At 45.9% G+C, this 23,270-nt stretch overlaps 1 protein-coding gene across 1 annotated transcript in view; it reads left to right on the top strand.

Annotated features, from left to right (window-relative positions):
- The first annotated feature begins 380 nt into the window (after nt 1-380).
- Nucleotides 381-23,270, top strand: part of Atp6v0a4 (ATPase H+ transporting V0 subunit a4) — a 42,405-nt gene continuing 19,515 nt past the window's right edge. Inside the window, exons 1-12 of the mRNA XM_029478635.1 lie at nt 381-430; nt 594-724; nt 990-1,084; nt 4,675-4,800; nt 5,378-5,472; nt 7,265-7,391; nt 10,359-10,441; nt 11,224-11,317; nt 14,372-14,584; nt 17,232-17,382; nt 19,796-19,935; nt 22,013-22,170. Of these exons, the coding sequence (XP_029334495.1) occupies nt 381-430; nt 594-724; nt 990-1,084; nt 4,675-4,800; nt 5,378-5,472; nt 7,265-7,391; nt 10,359-10,441; nt 11,224-11,317; nt 14,372-14,584; nt 17,232-17,382; nt 19,796-19,935; nt 22,013-22,170 (1,463 nt within the window). The remainder of the gene's footprint in view (nt 431-593; nt 725-989; nt 1,085-4,674; nt 4,801-5,377; nt 5,473-7,264; nt 7,392-10,358; nt 10,442-11,223; nt 11,318-14,371; nt 14,585-17,231; nt 17,383-19,795; nt 19,936-22,012; nt 22,171-23,270) is intronic.

The following is a 23,270-nucleotide window of genomic DNA, read 5'->3' as shown; positions in this document are numbered from 1 at the left end:
TCATTTTGTAGACCAGGCTGGCCTCGAACTCAGAAATCCGCCTGCCTCTGCCTCCTGAGTGCTGGGATTAAAGGCGTGCGCCACCACGCCCGGCTAAATTAGTCCTTTATTTCCTCAGCAAGCCCGCGTCACTAGTTGTTAGCATAGCCCTCACTAACATTTTAAAGAGTTTTTATTTTTATCACTTTATCACATGTAGACATGTGTGTCTGTATGTGACTGTGTGCATGTGAGTGAGGGTGCTCACGAGGCCATAGGCCTTGGGTCCACTGAGTTACATGGCTATGAGCTGCCTCTTGGGTGCTGGAAACCTAACAGCAAGACTAGCAAGCACTCTTAACCGCTGAGCCTTGCCTCCAGACCCAGTGTGAGAGTTACTCATGGCAAAGGTCGAGTTCTTGATGATGATCCAGATGCACTATGTAGACCTGTACAGTATTCAAGGTCCCTCATATTCCTGACCCCACTGAGGTGGGAACTGGAGGGTGCACCTTGCCTATAACTTGTGTATCTTGTGCACAGCCATATCTATCCCGAACACACTCCTAGCAACAGTCTCTCTCCAGCATCAAGAAGATGATACAGGGTTGAAGCCACTGGCAGCTGTGGAATCCTAATGTAGCCTGTGGTTCCCCTTTCCTGCAGCTAAATGCAAATGTGAACAGCTTCCAGAGGAAGTTTGTGAATGAAGTCCGAAGGTGCGAGTCACTGGAGAGAATCCTGCGTAAGCCACCTCCCCCCTACTGCCTAAATGTGAACTGGAAGACGTAACTGGTTTGTAGAATATAACCACCACGTTACTTGGTGTAACTGTGCTACGTGTGATACTTTCTGAGGTGATTTCCAAGGTGGAGGGTATAGGAGGTTGGAGGATGGAGCCAGCTGCTGGGCGGGAGCTCCAACAGCACAGATAGCTAAGCTGGCCGAGGGCACCTGTTCCGCTGGACCCCCCTTTTAGTTCTGGGAAGTCATGATCACCTGTGTTCCAGGTTTTCTGGAAGATGAGATGCAAAACGAGATTATAATCCAAGTGCCTGAGAAGGATGCAGAGACCCCTCTCCCTCGGGAAATGATCACCCTGGAGGTAAGTGCCTTACTTTAACCATCTCCCCAGCTCAGAATGATCAAGTGGCTCTCATGTTCTTTACACGTGAGCAAGTGGGTGATAGTTCCCTGTGGGGGTTACTTTGTGTCTGCAACTGGCTAATTTTATACCAACTTGTCACAAGCTAGAGCTGTCTGAGAGGAGGAAGCCTTGGTTGAGAAAATGTTTCCATGAGACTGGGCTGTAGGCAGGCCCATAGGGCATCTTCCTAATTAGTGATGGATTGTGGGAGGTGCCCACCCCTTGTGGGCGGTGTCATTCCCGGGCTGGATTCTGGGTTCTATAAGAAAGAAGGCTGAAGCAAGCCATGGCCTCTGCATCAGCTCCTGTTTCCAGCTCCTGCCCTGTTTGAGTTTCTGTCCTGACTTCCCTCAGTGATGGACTGTGATGTAGAGCTGTGAGGTGAAAACAAACAAACAAACAAAAACAACCCATTCCCTGCAGGTTGCTTTTGTTCTTGGTGTTTTGCCACAGCAGTAGAAACCCCAACTAAGACACTATCCTAAGAAAAATCTCAGGAAAAAAAATTAAAAATAAATAAATAAATGAAAAAAAAAAAAAAAAGCCGGGCGTGGTGGCGCACGCCTTTAATCCCAGCATTCGGGAAGCAGAGGCAAGCGGATCTCTGAGTTCGAGGCCAGCCTGGTCTACAGAGTGAGTTCCAGGATAGCCAGGGCTACACAGAGGAACCCTGTCTCGAAAACCAAAAAAAAAAAAAAAAAGAAAAGAAAAGAAAAGAAAATCTCAGGGTGCAACTTTAAGGCTCTTATGCTAATTAAGGGGGGCTGTTTTGCTTTGTCAACAAAGCTCACACCACTTTGAGGAGAGATTTCTTCTGTGCACCAAAGTTTTTCACAGGCAATGAAGGCTTAGGGTGTTGGCATAGGATGAGCTGAATGGGCCAGTATGGGTGGGAAGGGATGTTTTCCAGTTATGTGCTTGGCATACACAAAAAAGGGCTATGAACTGGCTCTTTCTACCTTAAAAAAAAAAAAAGTTTATCCAGCTGGACTCAGCGTGCGGTGATTGGTTTCAGTCTCTGTCCTGTAAAACCCTCAGCTGAACCAAAGCAGGAATTCCGAGTTTCACTGCTCCAAATTTGTCTGACATTATAAACATGTTTTCAGGGGACAGAGGATAGTCTTCCTTAAAAAAAAATGTATTTATTTTATACTTGTGTTTGTCTGCATGTATGTATGTGCACCATGTGTGTGCTTGATGCCAAGGAGGATAGGAAGGACTTTGGATCTCTTGGAACATGAGCCTAGTCCTAGACTGCCAAGACACCACAGTTTGAACATTGGTGACCTTAATCCATTTTCACTGGTCATGGTTTCTGACTCTGCTCTTTAGTTTACTACCCTCACATAGTTGTAGACTACCAAGATAGCTCAATAGATATCTTAGTGAGGGCTTTATTGCTGTGAAGAGACGCCATGACCAGGGCAATGCTAATAAAGAAAGCATTTAAGTGGGGCTATTGCAGAGGTTTAGTCTGTTATCATCCTGTCTGGGAAACATGACAGTGTGCAGGCAGACATGGTGCTAGAGGAGCTAAGGGCTCTGCATCCTGAACAGAAGATAGCGGGAGAGACTGTGTCCCACACTGGGTGTAGCTTGAGCATATATGACCTCAAAGCTCACCCCAGAGTGACATACATCCTTCAACAAGGCCACACCCACTCCAACAAGGCCACACTTCCTAGTAGTGCCACTCCCTATGGCCAAGCATTCAAACACATCAATCTATGGGGGTCATTCCTATTCAAACCACCATTAAAGGGGAGTTGATTACTGTACAAACAAGGACCCAGAGTTTGATTCCTCACATCCTCTATTAAATAATAACAGCAATAATAAAGCTAGACATGGTGGCACATGTTCATAATCCCAACACAGGGGAAGCAGAGACAGGGAGAGCCTGGGGACTTGCTAGCCTATAAGGTGAGCTACAGGCCAACAAGACACCCCATCTAAATAACAGAACAAAACAACCGAAATAACAAACCAAGGTGGATGGTTTATGAGGAACAACACCCAAGGCTGATCCCTGGCCTCCACACATATGTACACATACAAATATATATATAGCTATACACACACACACCATAGCCTACTATTCTCCATTTTAAATTTTATCTTGGTCAGCTATATTGGTTTTCTTCTGTAACTTATTTATTCTCATTATTTTAAACTATTTTAAAAACGTTATTGTATGTGTACTGGTGTTTTGCCTGCATGTGTGTCTGAGCACCATGTGAGTGCCTGGTGTCCACAGGTGTCAGAAGAGAGGGCATCAGGTCTCCTGGGATAGAGTTACAGGTGGTTGTTATAGATAGTTGTGAGCCTTCATGGGATTGAACTCTGGTTCCCTGCAAGAGCAGTAAGTGTTCTTAACCCTAAGCCAACTTTCCAGTCCTTTCCATTGTATTTTAAAGGTCTTTTTAGGTAAGCAATCTTCCAGGTTTTTATATTGTTGTTTGTCTGTTTGTTTTTGAGATAGGGTCTCTATTATACAGCTCTGGCTGTCTTGGAACTCACTGTGTAGACCAGGCTGGCCTTGAACTCTGAGAAGTCTCCATGCCTGTGCTTCTTCAGTGCTGGGATTAAAGATGTGAGACACCATGCCTGGCTGTTAAACTTCAATATTACATTTACAAATTGTGTCTAGAATATACTAGAATCTCTTTTTATGTCTACCTGATTTTCAAATTGTTAAATTTGCGTCTCTCTGTGTTCATGTGTGCTCATAAGCACATGCTGTGATGTGCATGTAGAAGCCAGAGGACAACTTCTGACGGAGTTGGTTCTCTCCTTTCACCATGTGAGACCTACAGATGTAATGCGGGTTGTCAGTCTTGGCAGCAAGCACCTTTACCTGCTGAGCCAGCTAGCTGGTCCCCTTCTTGCTTTCTTATTTCTCAGTTTAACCATTTCTTTGTCAGTGAAAGCTGCAAGCTTACTTGTCTCTTTGTGTTTCCTTTTGTGTCTTGATTTTGCTGGTGATTTTCGTATTTGTGTGTGTGTGTGTGTGCGCGCGCGCATGCTCATTTGGGAAAAGGAATTGTTTTTTGTCTCAGTTCTGCCTTCTTGTGTTTTTTTTCTCACCTTTTCTGTAGCCTCTTTTCTCTGGTTTGTGTTTGGCTCTTTGGATCCTTGTAGAACTGGGGTGTCTGGGGTGTGGGTCAGGGGAGTGGCTGAGGGAGATGATACAGTCTCTTGCATTTTAACCGTCATCACAGTGTGTTTGGACAGAATGAATTCCCACTGTGTAAGATTTCCTACCTTTTAGGGGTTTTAAAAGAGGGAAAGACACCATGACTTCCTCATGAGCTGTCTTCCACTCCTCAGGGTGTTTTTGCATTGTCTGCATCTGGACACTCTGGCTTCCACTATGTTCTACGGGAAAGCATGGTTTGCAGCAGAGCAGGGCACAGCTTCAGCTATGCTCTGACATGGGGACTGCCTCTTTGATGGCTGGTTATTGACTGTGGCTACTGGTTAATTGGTTAACGTATAGAAGAAATGTCACAACACTTTTTACCTGGCTCGTTTTTCCTCCCTTGCAGACGACTCTAGAGAAGTTGGAAGGAGAGCTGCAGGAAGCCAACCAGAGCCATCAGGCTTTGAAAAAGAGCTTTCTGGAACTGACAGAACTCAAATACCTCCTAAAGAAAACCCAGGACTTTTTTGAGGTGTTTTCTTGGGGTGGGGTTGATAAAGGGCCCTATTCTCTGAGTCTTAAGTTCCTATTTTGAAAACTGACTGGTCTGGCCTAAGAATAAACTACTTTGTTTCTTGCCTCATAGTCAAGCTATCAGTGAAGGGAAACATGACAGGTACAGTAGCAGTGATTCAGGCTCAATTGAATGAAAAAATATTGTGGCTCTCAGGTTGGGTATAATTATGCATGCCTTCAGTTCTAGCACTTGGGAGGCAGGGTAGGGCTGGTTTATAGGTCATGTTCCAGGCCAGCCAGGGTAGCATAATGAGACCCTGTCTCGATTAAGAAAATACAAGTCTGGCCTAAGGGAAGGAGAGTCAGAACTAGAGAGGTCTGGGTTAGAGCAGACTTAGGCTCGGGGTGGGAAGGTTGCTGTGATTGTGTTGGGAGGTGTGGGGTGGGGGCGGGTATCCTGACAAGGAGCTCTCTGCCTGTTCATTTGTGTTGACATCTGTAGAAGATTAAAGCTTCCTTAGAAACAGCAAACCCTGGGGTTCAGGGGCTTCTATGCTGTCCTGTGTTTGACAGGCCGGTGTTTTGTCTTTCAGACAGAAACCAACTTAGGTGAAGATTTCTTTGTTGAGGACACTTCGGGTCTCTTGGAGCTAAGAGCCATACCTGCCTTCATGACTGGAAAGTTGGGGTTAGTATATCTTCGTGCCCTGAGAACTGGGCGTGGATACGTGCTTGGTCTTTCACTCGATGTCTGGAATGTGATCAATCTCCCGGACTGACGAATCAGTGAACAATGAACTCCTGGGTGTGGAACAGCCTGTAAATGAATACAAGGCTCTCCAAAGAAATAGACCCAGGAGTAACACACAAGGCTGGTGCGGTGCATGGTTCTCCTCCCACACCCCAAGCTCCCAGAGAAACCACTCTGAAATCCAAAACATATTCCCAAACACCTTGGCCACAAGCTTTGGCTTGTTCTCTAGCTAGCTCATCAATGAATAGCCCATTTATTCTGATCTAAGTTTCAGCCACATGGTCCGTTACCTCTGCACAGGTTCCATGTGTCTCCTCCTCCATGTTCCTGGGTGAATCCTCCAAGCCTGACTCTATCCCAGGAATCCTCTCTCTGTACCAGAACTTCCACCTCCTCTTTCCTGCCTAAGCTAATAGGCCAACAGCATTTGATTGACAGGCGATGCTTCCATACATCACACAAGAGATTCTCTCTGCAGTGAGGTGGGGGAGGGAGTGCCCCTTGCTCACGTTGGTATGCATGTTTTCAAGCTTGGAGAGTTCCTGGACCTGGCCCCCATGAGGAGTCTCTGCTCATTCTTTATATGCAACTCTTCCCTAGCTTTGGGATAAAGTTAGGAGGTAGATATGTTTGATAAAATGCACTTGGAGTTTTCAAATGTCCTTGGAAATGACAGGATTAAGCAGGCAAATCAACTCTAAATATCTGATACTAATACAGCATACATACTCTTGAGAATATCTGGCAATTCAACATGGGATTGCATTCAGTGCTCTTGTGAGATAGATGGAGTTTAAGGTATTTATGAACAGTGTGGTTGGAGGTCCCTAATCTTTTATTCAGTACATATTGAGAACCTATTGAAATTTGAAATGGAGCCGGGCTTGTTGGTGCACGCCTTTAACCCCAGCACTCAGGAGGCAGAAACAGGTGAATCTCCATGAGTTCAAGGCCAGCTTGGTCCACATAGTGAGCTCCAAGACAGCCAGGGCTACACAGAGAAATCCCATTTAACAAGCAAACAAGCAAAAACAAAGCAAAACAACTCCCCCCCCCCAAAATTAGAAATGGAAAGAAGATAATGTTTATATAAATATTTTACCCAAAGATAACGCAAGCTCAATGTCATCCAAAGTAATAAAACATTGAAAAGATACAGTTTGAAGACCATGTCAGATGTTTAGGCTAGCAGTTATCTACGTACCAGGATACCTGGACATCCATGTGTTCAGTGTATGTGTGTGTGTGTTTCAAGACAGGGTTTTCTTGATTAGCCCTGGATGTTCTGGAACTTGCTCTGTAGATTAGGCTGGATTCAAACTTAGAGATCCACCTGCTCCTTGCTCCTGAGTACTGCAATCAAAGCATGTAGCATGTGCTACACCGCCTGGTTAATGTGTGTTTCCTAAGGGATTGCTTTTTAAAGATAAAAATGTATTGAGACCATTGAACATTACTGACATTGACTACCACACCATAAAAAGGTTTATTATATATACTACATATGATATATACTACATAATATATATAGTATTATATAGTGTATAATGTTATATATAGTATAGATAGAATTGTAATGATTAAGGACACAGAATATCAAAGAAAATAGACAATCTAATAAGATATGGGCAAGCTGGAGCTGGGACGTGTGTGGCCTTGTGAGCAGTTCCCATCATCCCTCCCACAAGCCTATGCCTCATAAATATCTCCTCTTCCTGCTTTCTAGGTTCACGGCTGGTGTGATAAACAGGGAGAGGATGGCTTCCTTCGAGAGGCTGCTGTGGAGAGTTTGCCGGGGAAACGTGTACTTGAAGTTCAGTGAAATGGACACACTTCTGGAGGACCCTGTGACGGTGGGCACTCCAGCCTGCAGGAGGGCTCTGTGAGCTTCCTGGAGTCCATAGCACTAAAGACCTCCCTCTCTCAAGCAGCTAGGGTCTGTTTCCTCCCCCACCTCCTCTCTTCTCTCTCTTTCTCTTTCCTTAACCCTTCTCTCCTTATCTCACCCCCTCCTTTAAATTTAGTACATTTGACAGGTTTATTCAAGGACCAGTTCTTCTTAACACAGCATAGTTTATTCATTCCTCCAACTGTGTGGGTAGGCATCTTGTTTCTAGAAATGTACAATACTAGGACCATGTGAGGCTGATCTGTTTTCATCAGCCAGAGCCGACTGCAGTCCAGCTTCAGCGTACCCTCACTCAGATTGAAGGGTCACCTGGGATCTAGCTGGGCTGGTTTGGAGCCTGAGGGTCTGCACTTCTTACAGCCTCCCAGGTGATGTTGACAAGATAAAAAGATGCTTGCTGCCAACAGTCCACAGGTTACCGGTGAGAAGGCTCTTCCCTGAAGCTACACAGTTATTGCTGTTAAGTCTATAAGATAATTGCTTCCTCTACCCTTGCAATTAATATTTAAGCCTGCTTGTTTTTCACTCCCAGAAGCCAAAAGTCTGTAATCTTCCAGAGGAGAGGCTGAAACATTTATCTTAAGTTTCATTTGATTAAAAAAATAGTTAAAATAAAATAGAGAATAAGGGAAAAAAAACCCACATATTTATCCGGTGAGGAGATGCTAAGGTTATCCCAGGGTGAGACTTATCCAGTGCATCTGAAATGTGCTGACCCAACGGGATAAACTCAACCACATTATTTGTGTTGGGGGGTGGGGGGGGACTGTGTTCTGTGTTCATGCTCTTTCCTGTGAGTAACTAAAAAAGGTCCCCCCCTCAAATGCTCTCTAGTATACCAGTATATTTTAACTATCTTCTTTTATTTTTTTTAAAGATTTATTTATTTTATGTATATGAGTACACTGTCACTCTTTTCAGACACACCAGAAGAGGACATCAGATCCCATTACAGATGGTTGTGAGCCACCATGTGGTTGCTGGGAACTGAACTCAGGAGCTCTGGAAGAGCAGTCAGTGCTCTTAACCATTGAGCCATCTCTCTAGCCCTTAACTATCTTTTTGTATTGCTTTTCTCTAACCAAGGCAGTTATAATTATGTATTTATGTATTTTTTTGTTTTTGGTTTTTCAAGATAAAGTTTTTCTGTGTAGTCCTGGTTGTCCTGGAACTCATTCTGTAGAGCAGGTTGGCCTTGAACTCAGAGATCTGCCTGTCTCTCTCTCCTGAGTACAGTTATAATTTTATATGGAAATGATTTTTCTGCTCTCTCTCACTTAAAATAATAAGAAAATTTCTACCTATAATCCTGTGCATCCTTTATTCTTTGTGTGTATGTATGTGTTTTGGTAGAGTTTCACATGTCCCAGAATGACTTCAAATTGTCCATGCAGCAGAGACAGGCCTTGAACCTCTGATCTTTCTGCCTATAGTGCCCAAGTGCTAAGATCACAGGCATGGGCACCACACCCGGTTTCTATGGTTATTTTAAATTGTGGTGTTGAACTGCTACTTTAGAATTAGGTTTTGACAATGTAGTCATCATGGAGGGAGAGAGTATTTATAAAGGGACTATCTGGAGAAAGAGGATCATGGACGAAGGGTCACCTAGCAGGTGCCAGGAAGTCAGAATGGATACCTGATTCTAGCAGATCTAGAGACTAGATGACCTCAACGTTCAGGAAAAGGCCAGCAAGCTTCCATACGCGGAAGATGTTTGGAAATAGTGTAAAGTAGGCATTTGCAGAAATTCCAGAACACCTCTAACCTGTTCCTCTGAGAAGCCACCGAAGCGATCATGTGTACAGGTGCTACTGTGAAGGATGCTGGGTGACGGGACCTTCAGGATGTATCTCTGGACGCTTGCTTCTGGTTACCCTCCATGGTGTCTCTGCTCCTAACCTTTGGGTGGTTGTTTTGAGACAGTGTAGCTATCCTCAGGCCGGCTTTAACTCAAGACTTTCTTCCTCATCTTCTTAGTCCTGGGATTAAGCATGTGGAGTTTTACTTCTTAATGAATCAAATCTGTAAGACGAATCCAAGGAAGGAAGGCTCATTGGCTTGAAGAGTGTGTGACATTTTCATGACACTTTCTGGGCCTGACAAGTGGCATCTCTTTGAAGTGGCACCTGAGTCCAGGGTCCCAAGTGCTGTGATAAGTTCATTGGAACGTGTTTTATTGGTTTTCTTTATCCCTTCAAATGAAAAGCAGCGACAACAAGCTGATAGCATTGTGTCCGTTCATATTTGCATTGTTACAAACAAATTTTGTGTTTGCATTGCTGAGGTTTGAACCTAGGGCTTTTCGCAAGCCCAGTGGACCCTCAGCCACTGAGCTAGTTACACCCCCAGTCTGAAACATACTTTAAGCAATGGCTTTTGTGTGTTTCATTTGTTCCTTTGTTTTGAGCAGGGTCTCACTGCTTATCCCTGACTGCCTGAAACATTTAAGTTCCTCCTGAATGCTGGGATTAAAGGCGTGTGTACCACCACACCCGCCGGCCTACAGTGTTCTTAAGAGCACCTAGTCAGCAGCTGTGTGAGTCAAAACTTAGCCACAGCTTTCCCTTTGCTAAGTATCAGGCATAGACTAACCTGTAACATGCAGGTGTTTATAGCTGCTTCTGACGCCCTGCTAGCTACTGCTGTTTTGATACTTGGAATACCCGAGCCTCTCTTTGAGGTTTTTCCTTAGGTGTGAGCATGGCTCTTCTTCCTGGGGGTGAGAGCAGAATTAGATGCTCCTGTGGCCTCCTTGATTAGCAAGCAGTACCCCTATTACTTTGGGGCTTTCAGATTTTATAGTTTATGTTCTGCTAGGTATAGCTCAGTGGTGGAATGTTTACACAGGTCACCCACCCCCAACTCTGGGAAAGAAGGAAGGAAAATAATTTTTTTTCTGATATTCCAGAAAGAAGAAATTAAAAAGAATATATTCATCATATTTTACCAAGGAGAACAGCTCAGGCTGAAAATCAAGAAGATCTGTGACGGGTGAGAGACGGTCGTGTTGTCATGGTGACTGGGGTTGGATGTGGATAAAGAGTTGTGCCATGCAGAATGCCCGTGACTGGGCCCTCTTTGAAGTTGACTAGGACTTTAGAGTAACTTCCAGAAGATCATTTTAAATGATGCTGAAGACACAACGACTGTCAATAGTTGTGAGCATAGGAACAGGGAGAAGGTAACTAACCAGTTACCAAGGTAACAAAGTAGCGAGCGACACAGCCTGGTCCAGGTTATACCTTGTTGTTCTACTCTAGCTTGCTGCTTGAGTGGGCTGAATGGGAGGCACAGCATGGTGGTGGGGCACTTGCCTGACTGACATGCTGGAGACCCTGGATTTGATTCACGGACACCAAAAAACCAGCAAATAGAAAAGGAAAACGTAATCTCCATGGTCCAGCTCTTTCTGTAGAACAATGTTGATGTTACTTATGTTTGTGTGTGTGTGCTGTCCTGGGGATTGAACCCAGGACCTCATTCATGCTAGGAAGGCACCCTCCCCTTGCGGTATACACCAAGGCTGGCCTGAAATTCACTCTGAAGAAGCTTTGCGCTTGTAATCCTCCCGTCTCATCAGCCTTCTAAGTGCCGGGGGTTATAGGCAGGAGGCACTGTGCCCAGCTGTTGTGAATCATTTTCTAAGGACCACACAGGAGGCCGTTTCAGCCAAGGCTTAGCCATTTGAGTCAAGTGATGGCCTCATAGCAAAGGGATTGTAGAAGCTTTTCTGTAGTCACTCATGTGTGTCCTTTTTAATGTGTTTAACACAGGTTTCGTGCTACCATCTACCCCTGCCCGGAGCATGCAGCCGAGCGCAGAGAGATGCTGACCAGTGTCAACGTGAGGCTGGAAGACTTAATCACCGTGAGTGAGGGCTTCAGGCCGTGAGCCCATGGCCTCTATTTTTCCAATGTGGATCCAGTCCCCAGGCCCCTGCCTGGAATGTTTGCTATGCAATTCTGGTTGGAGCTGCAGCAGATTGCACAACTAGAAAGCAGCGTTCAGGGAGTGGGGGTTGGCAATTCTGCATGTCTGTCACATGCTGCTCACAGCTTAGAATGGACCACAACCCTCGTTTACCTCAAGGCAGCCGCCCATAGCTGATGAAAGGAGCCCTTCATGGCCAACCTTTGCCTGATGAGTCTGCAACCAACTTGTCAGCCAACTGAGTGGAACAACCAGTCTGCCCGTACCAAACTGTTACGCCGATTAACCACTGTGATGAAGATGCGCTGGAGCAGCAGCAGCACGGAAGCTGGCTGGTGAAGTCGGCTGGGACTGTATCTGATGGGATATTCTGTATAGGCACTGCTCATTGTAACTTTCCATGTGACAGTTTCTCTGCAGCCTACTCTATCCAGTGCTGTACTTATGGGACATAGGTGGCTGCTGAGCTCTTGAAATTTGGCTAGTTTCACTAAGGGACTGAATTTTGATTGCTATTTAAATTTTGTACACACACACACACACACGCACATGCATGTGTATATGTGCACATGTGTAGAAGCCAGAGTACAATTTCAATTTCAGATATTATCCCCCGGGATGCCACTTACCTTGTTTGAGACAGAGTCCCTGATTTCACCAGTTAGGAAGTCTGACTGGCCAGTAAGCCTCAGGGATTCTTCTGCCTCTACCTCCCAAGCCTTGGATTACAAGAATATCCCACAGTGCCCGGCACTTTTAGATGGGTTCTAGGATTGAACTCAGTTGTCAAGTGCTTTACTAATTGAGTCATTGCTTAATTCTTATTAAATCTAAATTCTCGTGGCTACTGGATAGGCCAGCACAATTTAAATCTTCCTTGTGTGGGTTTAGAAATTAGGTTATATTTATTCATTTTTAAATATTATTTATTTCGTGTATATGAACACGCTATTGCTGTCTTCAGACACACCAGAAGAGGCATCAGATCCCATTACAAATGGTTATGAGTCACCATGGGATTGCTGGGAATTGAACTCAGGACCTCTGGAAGAGCAGTCAGTGCTCTTAACTGCTGAACCATCTCTCTAGCCCCTTAATTACCCATTTTTGAGACTGGGTCTTGCTGTGTAGCCCTGGCAAAGCTACTACTATCTGTTATGCAATCCAGGCTTGTCCTGAGCTCATGCCAATCCTCCTGCTTCAGCCTTACTGATGGAGTTACATGTTTATGCCACCACATCTGCACACGTGTTTTAAAAACCTTTGGCTAGCAGACACTTTTGCTGTCCCAGAATGTGTGTATTTAATGTATTTAATGTCTCTGTTCCTTTTTAGCCACTGTCCCAGAAACTGTTTCCTTCAAGGGATTTCTTTCATGAAAACTGTGTGGGCCTCAGGAATGTACTGTGAGGAGGGTGGGAAGAGATAAGGCTGGCTGTGCTTATAGACAGTGGGGCTTGGGCATTGTCTTCAGGGATCTGGGAAGCTGTGATTGGCCAGATCCTCCCCCTCTGTCCCGCCATGCCCAAGGATGAATCTGAAACCCCACACCCCATCTGGCAGCATCTTCTGGCAGGGGGAGACAAATTATGAAAGCAGGCATGTATGGTTATGGGATCAAGTGACTGGCTGGCTAGAAGTCGGCTCAGCTGACTTCAACAACCAGTTTCCATGCTGCTGCTGTTCCTGAATATTCTCATCACAGACACACGTGGTGTCACTGGGCATAATGACCAACTGGGAGACAAAATGATCATATGATCTTTTCAGAGCAGAAGAACAGATGAACCCCCATTTTTGCCATTTTTTGCTAGAAGGATTTTTCTTTTTGAATTGTGTGTGTGTGTATGTGTGTGTGTGTGTGTGAGAGAGAGAGAGAGAGAATGTGTGTGTCTATGTGTGTATGTATGTATGTCTGTGAGTGTGTGTATATGTGTGTATGTATGTCAGTGTGTGTGTGTGCATGTGTGGGCACAAGTGTTAACGGCATGTGCAGGAGAGAGGACAACTTGTAAAAGTAGGTTCTTTCCACCATATAGGCTCTGAGATGCAAACTTAGGAAGTCAGGCTTGGCAGCAAGCAACTTTATATGTTGAGCCATCTCTCCAACCTGCAGGTGTGTCTTTCCTGGAGAGTAGACTGTGTTTATGTTAGGGTAAGCTTTGCTGTAAAGTCTGTGAACATTTCATCTGTGCCAGGTGGTCCTGTCTCCTGGTAATCCTCGGACCAGGCTGTATTATACCTCCCAATGACCTTTCAAGACCCACGTGCGGGCCTGTGTATTATAAGTCTTACGTTTACAATGTGTCTTTTATAGTATGCCACAATAGCCACATAAGAAAGGTTCCTGAAAAAGAAGACCCGATTTTATTTGTCAAAACATGAAGTCTAATTCTATCCAGTGACTATTACTCATGCCAAATTGCCAGTTCATGAGCTCTCTTAGCTTTTATGGACTGACTATCACAGAGACCCTTTGGTCTGTTTTGAGAACATTGTAACAAATGATGACAAATTGGATAGACAAATTGTCGTTGCTTCTCACACACAGTTCTTTCTGGGGGCCAGGGGGCCAAAATCAAGGTGCCACCTGGGCTGGGTTCTTGCTGAGGGGGCTTAGGGAGGAACCTTCCTGTTTTGTCTGGTGGCCACTGGACAGGATGCCCTAGGCTAGTGGACACACCATTATTATCAATGAATGCTTCCTACAGTGTGCTTCTTGTGTGCCTTAATCTCTAGATCCAGGGTCAGGCTAATCCAGCATGGCTTCATCTTAACTTGATACACAGTTTAACCCAAAGAGCTAGCAGGAGGGAGATCTTAGGGGAAAGGAAGATATGGTCTTTGCCTGTAAGTTCTAACCTTGGCTAGGGAAGACCATGCTCTTCTCAGGGCAGGGGAAGCCACTATGGCAGATGAACCCCCATTTTTGCCATTGCATCAAATACTCCCATGAGCGTTCATTGTTTTTCTGTTTTTGGTTCTGCTCAGGTCATTACCCAAACAGAGTCTCACCGACAGCGCCTGCTGCAGGAAGCAGCTGCCAACTGGCACTCCTGGGTCATCAAAGTTCAGAAGATGAAGGCCGTCTACCACGTGCTGAACATGTGCAACATTGACGTCACCCAGCAGTGCATCATCGCTGAGATCTGGTTCCCAGTAGCAGACACTAGACACATTAAGAAGGCCCTGGAGCAAGGCATGGTGAGAGGCAGGGGCAGCTGGGGATGGGAGGCAAGTCACATACAGCCTCCCCAGTCCCTTGCTTGTTCTTTCTGGGACTGAGAACTTCACAGGTGGCTTTGTGGTAGGACTGACTCTCTCTTGTACCTTCAGTACCTTTTTAAAAAATTGAGACCGTATTTCATGTATTCTTGGCTGGTCTCAAGCTCTCTATGTAGTTGAGGATAAACTTGAACTTCCAACTCTAAGCATACATTCCTACACTTGATTTCTATAGTGCTAGAGACCGAACCAGGACTTATAGAATGGTAGGCAAGCACTCTGCCGTCTGAGCTATGTTCCCAGCCTTCAATTCTTGACTCAGTGCAAAGACACAGAAGATAATCTGTTTTTTCTCTAGCAGTTGAAGAACAGGCAAATACATGTTGAGTGCTTATGTGCCGCCTCTCTGTCAGGTGTGGTAACAGGTATCACAATATGATTACGGGTGCTATCACCCTAGAGAGGTACAGGCTAGCCAGAGAGATGAAAACAACCAGGCCCATTGTATTAAGAGCTCAAAGGCACAGATGGCTCATCAGTGTGCCAGCCTCAGAGCTGAGGGCATGCACACACACACACACAGACACACACACAGACACAGACACACACACAGACACACACACACACACAGACACACACACACACACACACACACACACACACAGAGCTGATTGTTCATCTGCTACACAAACACACTTGATCCAGNCCCCCCCCCCCCCCCCCCCCCCGGATAAACATAGCCCTGCCACAGTAGACTTCTTAGAAAGAGAGATGGACAATACACACGCCCCTGAGTGCCCAGTCTCAGGCAGCTGTGCATGGTGGGTGAAGAAAGTGAGGGACATTGTGGAGAGAAACTGGTTCTAACCACCAGTTGTCCTCATCAATGAAAGAGTGAGCCCCAGCCCAAAAAGTGCCCGAGGGATGGCACTCGGTACTTGATAGGTGAGGATAATTGCATCATCCAAGCCCAGGCAAGACAGTGTCTCATGCCATGCAAGGCCTCACGGGACTATACTTGGGGCCAGAGTGAGCCACAAGCGGGAATGGGCTCTGTGGAGACGAGAGCTGGAGTTCCTGCTGGAGAATGTGATCACTTGCTTGGATCATGGCATGGGGTAATAGGATGGTGAACCCCATTGGGGTGAGGACTGGGGTGGAGGAAAGCTGATCTGACTGAGAGGGAGCCAGCTGGGAGATGGGAAGACTTTGGCGAGGCAGGTGGAAGCTCTGTGACACTGGAGACCCTGTCTCAGTGTAGAGTCATCCTGTGTCACAATAAAGCTAAGCTTCCTACGAGGCTGGCTAGAGCAGTTTCTTCAGTCCTCCGGGTTGTCACAGGCATTTTCCCACACAGGAGTGGAAGGCCTTGTGTGGGTAGGAGGCAGAGGGAAGCATGAAGATAGAACAGATCCTGGATACTGTCATCACCATCAACATAATCCCTTGTGGCCTCTGCCAGCCTCTGTGTCAGCTGCCATGGGGTGTGTATGAGAAGGAGTGAAGGCTTCAGGCCTTGCTGCTAAGGAGGTGACTCCCATTCCTCCTCAAGAACACAGTGAGAAACCACTCCATCTGCTCTATGACCTGGAACAGTTGCTTAACTCTGCTATGCCGCAGTTCCTTCATCTCTAAAATGGGTTTGCCTTGAGGTGTACCTCCTGACAACATCAGGGGAACCGAGACTAAACTCTTTAAAGACCTTTGTTGTTGGTATAGTCCCACTCAAAGCACCTCTGACGGTTGCCATGGTGATGTGGAGTGGTGGGATGGAGCGCACAGAGAATTGTGAGAGGTGGCTTTGAAATCTTAGTTTCCATGAGAAGTGGGTTATGAAGGTGGCAGTGGAGGATTAAGTCAACCTTGCACAGAAGCCTGCCCTCTGAGAATGTTTTGACTTCACTCGTTAGACCATAGGAAGCTTTGAAGAACAATGCCCTTGGTTTGTTTTATCCCAGACATGACTGGGCAGAGTGGGTGGGTGAAGTCAGCAGAAGAACTAAGGCTGGAGGGGATGGTGAGGCCCGACTAGGGTGGCAACCCATAGAATAGGAGCCAGGACTCCAGAGAGAGAAATACTGATCTGGAATGGTGGCCACTAAGTCAGACAGGACAGACCAGGAGTCTGAGGAAATGGAGGATCTGGGGAATGGCAGGGGACAAGGAGGACCTAGCTGGGGCAAGTTGGTGATTCACCTGTAGGCAGCTGGATTTTCTAGAGCTTTTGGGTCAGGAAAACCTACTGGGCAGTCAGAAAAGACATGTGGGAGAAAGCTTATGCCACCTTGAAAGATAAGGATGAGTTAGCAAAGTGGCTGAGTTTCTGAAGGAAAAGGTGGAGGAGGGAGAGTAGAGACCCTAGGGCTATGTGTGTGTTTGTGTGTGTGTGTGTACATATTATGTATATGTGCACACGCGTGTGTTGGGGATGGGGGAAGATGCCAGAGAACCAGGATGGGCTCCGCCTTTTTGATACTCTCATGTAAGAGATATTAGGTAAGCATTGAGATACATTTCCTTTCATAGTTCTCTGGAAGGTCAGGAGATGACCCAAGTTCATGTCCAGATCTTAGTGCCAGCAATCAGCTCTCCTCCATGCGCACTGGTCACTTTGTTCTTTCTGCAGGAACTCAGTGGCTCCTCCATGGTCCCCATCATGACAGAAGTGGAAACTAAAACAGACCCTCCCACCTTCAACAGGACGAATAAATTTACAGCTGGCTTCCAGAACATTGTTGATGCGTATGGCGTAGGTAGCTACCGAGAGATAAACCCAGGTAAGGATCTGGTGGCTCATACAATGGGGTAGCAAGGAATTGAAAATTACTAAGGTGTGCCTCTCAGTAGATGCAGGAGGCGAATCCAATTATACCATGACACTCGACGACTCATTTAATTTCCCGTATTGTCTTTTGTAAATGCTGACTCATGAAAGATTTGGTTTTTGTCTTTACCTGTCCTTGTATCTATATTTGTTTAGAGTCAAGGTCCTGTATGTAGCCTGGGATGGCTTTGAACTCAGGACTCCCATGTTTCCATCTCTGCACTGAGCTTACAGGTGTGTCATACCACACCTGGCTCTTTTAAATGGCAGCCAACCCTAGTTTTAAAAGAATTATTTATTTATTTTATTTATATGAGTATACTGTAGTTGTCTTCAGACATACGAGAAGAGGGCATCAGATCCCATTACAGATGGTTGTAGCCACCATGTAGTTGCTGGGAATTGAACTCAGGACCTCTGGAAGAGTAGCCAGTGCTCTTAACCACTGAGCCATCTCTCCAGCCCCCAACCCTAGCTTTTATCCGTCTCCAGGTCAGCCAGGACCCTTTAGCATCTTTACAATCCAGAAGTTATGGTGTGAGAAAGACAGGATACACAGGACTTTGGGTCAGCAGAATAGATCCTGAGTGCCTGGTGCTGTACAGTTCTAGTGGCCTGGTTAGTAAAATAGAGGGGTAGACCAGATGGACTGTAGCCACACAGAGAACAGTGCAGTTCTACAGCTTGAGTCTTCTCCAACTTGTGACCAATAATGCAGGGGCCCCATGGGGTTGCAATGCCTGTGGATAACTGTTGGTGCTGTGTCTGTAGTGGAGACAGACCAAAGATGGCGCTTGAAAGAATATAGAAGTTAGTGACAGGCTTCCAGTTCTGTCTCAGCTACTTTTATAACACTGGCCAAATACCTCTATAAACAGCTTCCTGGAGATGGGATTTGATTAGTACTTCCTGTTGCTGTGATAAAATGTAGGGAAGAAAGGCTTTATTTTATTTCTTGGTTCCAGAAAGAGTGTACGCTATGGCATGGTACACAACAGGCATGGTGGGCAGGCATGACAGTAGGACCAGGAAGCCGGGGATCACATTGTCAGCTGCACACAGGAAACAGAAAGAGAACAGGAAGTGGGACACAGCGATAAAGCCTAAAGCCCATGCCTCAATGACACAGTTCTTTCATCAAGGCTCCACCTCCTAAAGGTTCTACAATCTTCCCAAACAGCGTCATCAACTGGGGGACCCAGTGTCTACATATGTGAGCCTATGGGAACATTAGTCTTTCAGGCCACCCCAGGGAGGAAGGATGCATTATCTCCCAGCTTCAGAGGGCTCAGTCTAAGGCCGCTTGGTCCCTTGGGCTCAGAGCATCATGGTGGCAGGTTGAGAAGGAAAAAAGAGAGCTGAGAAATTGGGGATGTGGGAAGGGGTCGGGGCAAGGTAGAGTCTTGTCCGAGTTTGATTTCTGTTGCTGTGATCAACACCGTGACTAAAAGCAACTCGGGCAGGAAAGGGTTTATTTCAGCTTACAATTGTAGTTCATCAAGAAGGGTTAGAACTTGAGGCAGGAGTCTGGAGGCAGGAACTGAAGCTGAGACCATGGAGGGATGCTGCTTACTGCCTTGCTCCTCGTGGCTTGCTCAGCTTACTTTCTTATGTATCCCAGGGCCACCTGACCAGGGCTGCACTGATTCCTGGGCTGGGCCTTCTCACATTATTTAGTAATGAGAAAATGCCCACAGATTTGCCTACTAACTAAACTGATGGAGACTTTTTCTTCCCAGGATGACTTTAGCTTGTGTCAAGTTGACCAAAACAACCCAGAAACTAGCCAGCACAAGTCCCAAACAGCGATCTACTTCCTCAGATGAATACAGATCTGACCTATGTTGGAGGAACAGACACTGGAGGCCAGCTCAGGAACTGTCCCCTAGAGATGCCCCAGGCTGTAGCCTGGTGGTTTCCAATCCCTTATTTAGCAGACAAGGCCTGAGATCCTGAGTTCTACCTTTCACCCTCTCCTAAAGCCACCATCCGAGGAATCCATTAAGGGACTGACCGAGTGGTTAGACCAGAGACCTCAGGGTCTCATTCTCATCAGGAATCTAGTTCAGCAAGCAGGTCAAAATCAACTATCACAGTGGCATCTAACTTTGTGACAGGGAGAAGCTCCAATCACTGTATAAGACTTAGCGCTGGCATAAACCAAGAAAGGATAGCTGTGTTCACGTGTTAGCTCAAGCACATGGGAACCAAGCCTGGATTGTGTGGAGATGGTGGAGGAAAGACAATCAGGAAGGCTTGTGTAAACCTGCCAGCAGATGGGGAGGGGAGGGGGTTCCCTAGGGAAGACTTGGTTGAGTGTGGGGATCCATTCGGGGCCTCAGCTTCTGTGACTGTCACCCCTACAGCTCCCTACACTATCATCACCTTCCCCTTCCTGTTCGCTGTGATGTTTGGAGACTGTGGTCATGGAATGGTGATGCTGATGGCAGCCTTGTGGATGGTCCTAAATGAGAGGCACTTGCTGGCTCAGAAGAGCACCAACGAGGTGGGTGGTCCCAGCAAATGTTCTGGGAGGGAAAATGTTACAATGTAACTTCGAGGGGTCGTTTGATATAGCTCACGCCTTTAACCTGAGCCCTTGGGAGGAAGGGGCAGGAGGATCTCTGAATTCTTCAAAGCTACTCTGGCTGTCAGTTCCAGGACAGCCAGACCAAGATCTGAGACCCTGTTTTGAACAAAAGACAGACACAAAATGTATATGTGAGGGCCAGAGAGATGGCTTGGCACTTCAGAGTGCTAATGCTCCTCTATAAGAGCTGAGTGTGGTTCCCCAGCACCGGTCACTCTCTTGCTCCAGGGGATCTACCGCCCTCTTCTGACCTCCTCAGGCACCTGCACATGTGTGGCATGTGCTCACACAGATGCACACATAAGAAATAACTGTAAGAATCAATCTTTTTAAACATATGCATGTGATTGTCACTATAAGGAATAACATATATTTATAAAAATAACCCAATTCAACATAAAACTCTTAATCAGTGTGGGGTTTCTTGCTGTAGTGAACACATCTTTTTTTCTTTTTCTTTTTGTGACATTATAAGACATTGGCTTTTACTTTTTAAATTTTATTGATTTGTTTATTTATTTATATCCTTTTGAGACAGGGTCTCATCTATCCACACGTGGCTTCAAGCTCACTGTATAGTCAAGGATAACCCTTTACTTCTGAGCTTCCTGCTTCTACCTATGGAGATCTGAGATTGCAGGCATGCACTGCTATGCCAGGTTTATGCTGCATGCTAGACAAACTCAAAGCAGTGATTTTTGTTGATGGTTGAAGGTATTGGGGAACAAACCCAGGGCCTTGTGTGTGCTAAGGCCTATTACACCTGTTACATCATCATCATTGTCATCATCATCACCATCATCATTATCACCACCATTATTATCATATTATTATTGACAGGATCTCACTATATAATCGGAGCTAGTCTCAAACTCACAGAGATCTGCTTACTTCTTCCTCTGGAACGCTGGAATTAAACTGAGCCTCCTCTTAATATTTTAAAAACTTTCTTTACTCCGATTATAAAAGCAATATGTGTTAATTGTGTCAGATTACAGTCGAGAAACCTAGAGAAAGATCTTGATGAATGCTTTTGAATATATTTCCATTCTGTGTGTTTGTGCTTGTCTACAAATATGTACTTTTCAAAAATTGCCATGGAGAATCACACATTATTTGTAACTTCCTTTAAAACCTATCATATCGTACCATGAATATTTTGTTCATGGCAGAACTTTGAAGAAACCCCAAGGAGTCCTGGATATTGGTGGTACCTCACTTCTCACTGCCTTTGGCATGGTCCCCTTCCATAGTATTGTGACTATAGAGGCCCCCGGGTGCCTGTGATGGTTAATGTCAGATAAGCTCTTGGTCATACAGTTGACAGAGTGGAGCCGTGCCCTTAGCTATGTTCCAGACTATAAGAATGGCTACAGACCTCTGGCACATGCTGGGTTGGTTAGAAGGAGTGCCATGATGTCACTGTGAGTTAATCATAAGCCAGTCTTGTGACCAATTCAGTCTTCCATAACAAGTTTAACAGAGGTCATTTTCCATGGAAGACATTTAAAATTGCAAACGGACTTGTCATCAGCTCTTAGAATGAATGATATCCACAGCCAGTACCCCAGGAAGCTGCTTTCCCTAGCAGATGTGACAGACAGAAGCCCATCTGTGCTTTGTCTCTGTGAAGACAAAGCCCCAAAGGCATACAGACCTGTGATGATAGGACAGAGGCCAGCGCAGGGCCTATCTCCTGGAGGTGCTGGAGACCACAGCATGCCAGTTCACTTAGTAGACGAGGCCTCAGTGTTCACAGCCATCCATTCTGTGGAAAGAGAGAACGTGAGGCTTACATGCTTTTGTTTGCACAGTGAATAAAGGCCCAGGGTTCTCTGGCTGACCTACATAAGCTCGTGTGGGTAGGAATATGATGTCTGCCTTAGTCATGTCATCTCTCCCCCACACTACTGATGCTGGACATATCCCATGTCTCTCTCCCCTCCTGTATCACTTCAGAGCCACTGACACTCACCCTTTTTTCCTGGACCAGATGTGGAACATCTTCTTCAATGGGCGCTATTTGATCCTGCTCATGGGTATCTTCTCCATCTACACCGGCTTGATCTACAACGACTGTTTCTCCAAATCTTTTAACATCTTTGGCTCCTCTTGGAGTGTCCAGCCTATGTTCAGAAACGGCACGTGGAAGTAAGTTTATAGCCTGCTAGGGCATGCTTGCAGGCCATCCAAAGACCTCAGGGCTCATGGCTCTGACCACAGCTGCCCCTGAAATTTTACCCAATAAGCCAGTCTTTAAAAAAAAAATTTTATTAGTATTTTACATGTATGGATGTACCTACATGCACATATATGTACAATATGTTCATGCAGCAGAGGACAGAAGAGGGCTTTGAATCCCCTGGAACTGCAGTTATAGCTAACTTTTCTGAGCTGCTGTTTGGTTGCTGGGAATAGAATTCAGGTCTTCTGCAAGAACAAGTACTCTTAACTGCTAGGCCAGCTCCACAGTCCCTGTAGCCATTTTATCTACTTTGTGCAATAGATAGAAATAGATAACCCAGCCGCTGCACTGGTTGTGGTAGAGAGATAGCTTGTCCAATTCCAGCTCAATTAAATACATGTTGAGGAGGGTGTGCCATGCAGCAGGCTCTGTGACCATGGTACGGCACTTAGAAACTGAGCATCCTGGAAGTAGCTTCGTACCCAAGAGGGTGAGGTCGGCCATGGGCTTTGCTCTCGTGTGGAGATTTGCTAGCCAGGGATTTAGGAGTGAAGACTTGGCATTAAAAAGGCAGGCACAGGTGATGAAGTATACTCAGCTTTCAGTGTTGCTGCCCCCCGACCCCCGCCACCCGCCACCCGCAGCAGGGCATTTCTTAGGCTGCTCAGGAAAGCTGGAGTTCAGTATTAAGAGCAAGGAGGAGATCATGAGTTTGCATTGCCAGTATCCTGGATTGCTTGTGGCTGACAGAGTCAGCATGGTGGGTGGAGGGTCTGAGAAGACAGTTGGATAGAAGCAGGGACCTAGATGCTCTCTAAGGCCACACTCTGTTCCTCCCATGTACATTCCACAGCTGTTTGAGCAGCTAGTCAGACTGGAAGTATATATAACACTGCAGGGTTGTGGATCTAGGGAGAGAGGATTTCAGAGAGACAGAAACAACACAGTTACAGCCTTGCTTCCTGTCCTACCTCTTTCTCTTCCTCTTCCTTTTCCTCCTCCTCCTCTTCTTCCTCTTCCTCCTCCTCCTCCTTTTCCTCCTCTTCCTCTTCTTCCTCTTTCTCCT

The sequence above is a fragment of the Mus caroli genome, chromosome 6, assembly GCF_900094665.2.
Source record: "Mus caroli chromosome 6, CAROLI_EIJ_v1.1, whole genome shotgun sequence".
In the NCBI taxonomy this organism is placed as follows: domain Eukaryota; kingdom Metazoa; phylum Chordata; class Mammalia; order Rodentia; family Muridae; genus Mus; species Mus caroli.
Note: the sequence above shows the minus strand (reverse complement) of the source record. Positions and strands in the feature narration are given on the sequence as shown.